The following is a 3,752-nucleotide window of genomic DNA, read 5'->3' as shown; positions in this document are numbered from 1 at the left end:
CTCCCAGGGAGCCATTAGGGTTAGATGGGGTCAAGGAGGGAGAATCCAGAAGGAATACATGGCCTTCTAAGAGAAAGCAGAGCTCACACTGCCTTGGGAGGATGACTGAAGCCAGGTTACACACAGGATCTGCCCCACCACCTTAGCCTCGGCCTCCGGCTGTTGTTTTAGCACACTGTATGGTATCTGGTACAGCAGCCCAGTCAGGAATGGGCTCAATTAAGCACACTGTCCTCCATGGCCAGGGTAGCGACCAACAACATTGGCCGCATAAAAGGGAGCACACCACATAAGAGACAGCCTCCTGCCTGAGAAGGCAGATCACCACATGTCCCTAGCTGACAAAATGCCAAGTACTCCACTGGACTTCATCTCTGTTCACTGCACAAAGGTCTTCAGATGGAGTCCCAACATTTCAGTCTTTTCCAACCTTTTGGGCTAAAGGGAACATACACAACTATCTCGTATAGGACAACACAGACACTGGAAGGGAAAATGGCTCCGGTACACACACAGGACGCTTATACATTTCATTTGGAAGCATGACTGCATCCATGGGCCTCCTGCTCTGGCCACATTTGTCACAAATACAGCAGAGGACACAACCATTCCAGCAACAGCACCCAGAGAGTAAGTGCTGGCATCCGGAGGGATGCTTACTGGTTTCTAGAATGCACAGGAACCACAGTTCCACATCCTGAAGGGATGCTAAGTAGGACTTCGGCACCATTAGTGACTGACAAGAAACATTGTCATATCACAGTGGAGCCTGGGAGAAAAGGCTTTCATTCACTGCAAGCCCTGCTTTGTAGAGCCCAGCGCTGGCAGCCTCTTCATCTGTCAGAAGCGGACGGGAGCATCAGAGACACTCAAAGTAAGACTAGGCCTTGACCTAAGTCACAGGATCAGAGGGAGCAAAAGTCAAAGCCAGGCCCTCTCATGCTAATTGACACAGCCAGAATCCTAGCTGAGTTCAGAGGCTGACCAGAAAGAAGGCTTACAGGACTGGAGAGAGGCCTCTTATAGAAAAGGTGTTTCCATACGAAGAAACACACGCAGTTTTAAACCAACTCTGTGATCTTTATTGACGGGTGACAACTTTATACGCCTAGGAACCACTACACTGTGTACAATTAGGGACACGGCATCAGAGAGGCGCGGACAGGAGGTTACACAGTAGACATTGGGAAATGTCAATCTTCATTATTTTGCCCACTTTTCTTCATGTGTACACAGATCATGAATGTGATTTAAAATTTTTTCATGGTAATAAAGTTACAATCACCCACCTCTGTAGTCTGACATCTGCACTCCAAATGTCTGACCCGCAGTGTATAGTCAGCAGTTTCATCTCACAATTGTTAAAATGTTTCCTTCTAGGAACCAGTGACGTGTTTTGTGTATTTTATTTCCTCTTGAAGTAAGAACTCTCTCATCTCTGATAACTGGCTCATTTTTATCGTTTATCAAAAACTAAAGGGTAAGGGAGGAAAGTGTGATGAATTAAAAAAATTATTTTTTAAGGAAAGATAAAATTCATTTTCACAAATGTACAAGAGCTGCTGGTGTGGGACTCATTTCACTATGCAATCAGACTGGGACACAGTGCGAGCCACCTCCTCGCTCAGGAGCCAGCAGGTCTTCAGAAGCGCCACAAAGTCGTGTGCATTCCTCACTCAAGCGACAGTCTCTCAAGTTAGTCATCATGAGCTGCGCTGTGCAGACCCCGACATCTTCTCTCATTCAAGCCCACTGTTGCAGAGGGAGAGTTTCTCTCCAAGGAGCCACTAGAGAGGTGGGAAGTGAGTGAGCTGGGAGTTGTAGGAAGCAGCGTCAGGCACACACGCAGGCACACGGACACGGTTACAGCAGGTCCACACGGCTGTAATACAGGAGGTAGGCTGTGCGGTCAGCAGTTGGCTTCACCACCTGGTACTGGTTAATAACCTTGACCGTTTGGTCATCGATTCGCAGCCATCCATTAAGCCCAATCTGGAAGACGTCTGTAGTGTAGTGGCCGCCCGTGGCACTGTTACCGTGATGGTAGACCACTGGAAGACGATGTCCAGAAGGCAACCATGAGAAAAGGCCCTCAACCCCATTGCCACAGATCCCCACCTAATCCCTCCAAAGGGAGGCGTCTCCACTAGGGCCAACAGACCACTGACTCAGTGGGACACTCATAATTGTGAGAACCGCCCCATATCAAACTCAATTGCTTTCTAGACATTCAAGCTCTCCCAGTACCCACTCTCTGGGACACTGTACTCCAGCAGGGTTCTGCCGAAGTCCCACACAGACCTGCTTGTGCTATGTCTGTGAGGGAGCCGTGGGCAAACACACTCACCTGCGAACAGCCTATAGGTTCTGTGGCATTTAAAATTCTTATTTTTGACTCCCGGAGAAAGTAGTTCTGGAAAACAAAACAGCGACACTTCAAAGTCTCCGCAGAACAGCAGCACTGACTGGTGACAGCCTCGCCTAACAAGAGCCACCCCACTTAGAGGTCAGAGCAGGGATGGGCAGGTCCTGTACCAGAGCTGTGTCAGGACTGGACCTAAAGGTGTCATGACAGTCAAGGGGCAGAGGAGATAACTACATACCCAGCTGCTGGACCAGGAAACAAGAACCCAAGCATGCAGTCCTGGGGACAAAGGACTCTACTCATGAGGATCTCTCAGAGATGGGGGGCTGGGGAGGGGTCCCACTGTCCTTCTGCTCCCCAGACCCATGTGTTCTGTGGACTGCCTGGGTTTGCTGCATTCCTAGTCAGGCTCTGGCACTAAGATGTTTGTCACAACTGTAACGTTTCGGGGAAGTTCTTCTGTGCTGGCAGAGCAGCTCAGAGTGTACAGTGCCTGCCCCCTAGAGCCCAGACTTCCAGAATTCACATGGTGAATGGAGAGAACTGACAAGGGCTGTCTGACTTCCACACGAATGCCAGTGTGTGTACAGGGGAAAAAAATTATTTTAAATATAGTGAAAAAAAAATGAGGGGAAGCAGTAAGATGGCTGGCTCAGCAGGCAAAGGTTCTTGCTATGCAAGCCAAGTGACCTGAATTCAACTACAAGATCCCAAATAAAAGGTGACATTTGTCTGTCCACTGACCGGCATGTGTGCTCTGGCATGCATTCTTACCCACACACACAAAACCTTCAACCTGCATTTATAGTAAGGTACCTTTCTTTCCCGGGGGCTCTTTAAGACATGTGTCAGAGCTGGTGGAGACGGGTAGTTGTGTGGTGCAAATACACACAGATAAAATACACACAGATAAAACACTTATATACATAAAATTTAAAAATCTACAATACAGTGTTGTCACTGAACTGCAGAGGCCTGTGGAAAGCAATGGCCAGCACATCACTGCACAGGCCACAAGTCACTGTCTGGGGCCAGAGGGCATACACTGCCAACACCTGCTGCTCATCAGAGCTGTTCTTCTACTTCTCTCATCTAGTTAAAATGTTTCATTTCAGTTTTGTTTCTATCTTTGACAAAACTACTCAAAGCCAGGTGTGGGCACAGCTTTAATCCCAGCACTCAGGAAGCAGAGGCAGACAGAGATCTCTGTCAGAGTTCATGGCCAGCCTGGCCTATATAATGATCTCTAGATCAGCTAGCACTACCCAGTGAGACCCTGTGTTTAAAAAAAGGAAAATAGCCGGGCGATGGTGGCGCACGCCTTTAATCCCAGCACTCGGGAGGCAGAGGCAGGCGGATCTCTGTGAGTTCGAGACCAGCCTGGTCT

General features: G+C 48.7%; 1 protein-coding gene across 2 annotated transcripts in view; it reads right to left on the bottom strand.

Moving 5' to 3' along the window:
• Positions 1 to 1,059: 1,059 nt before the first annotated feature.
• The window catches only part of Usp10 (ubiquitin specific peptidase 10), a 50,898-nt gene continuing 48,205 nt past the window's right edge, over positions 1,060 to 3,752 (bottom strand). For both annotated transcript variants that reach the window (XM_005345759.3, XM_005345760.3), the window contains exons 13-14: positions 2,348 to 2,413; positions 1,060 to 2,051 (exon numbers count right to left, since the gene is read on the bottom strand). In XM_005345759.3, the coding sequence (XP_005345816.1) occupies positions 1,864 to 2,051; positions 2,348 to 2,413 (254 nt within the window). In that variant the 3' untranslated portion in view covers positions 1,060 to 1,863. The remainder of the gene's footprint in view (positions 2,052 to 2,347; positions 2,414 to 3,752) is intronic.

Source organism: Microtus ochrogaster, chromosome 4, assembly GCF_000317375.1.
Source record: "Microtus ochrogaster isolate Prairie Vole_2 chromosome 4, MicOch1.0, whole genome shotgun sequence".
Classification (NCBI taxonomy): Eukaryota; Metazoa; Chordata; class Mammalia; order Rodentia; family Cricetidae; genus Microtus; species Microtus ochrogaster.
The sequence above is the reverse complement of the archived record's forward strand: the minus strand, read 5'-3'. Positions and strand labels throughout refer to the sequence as shown.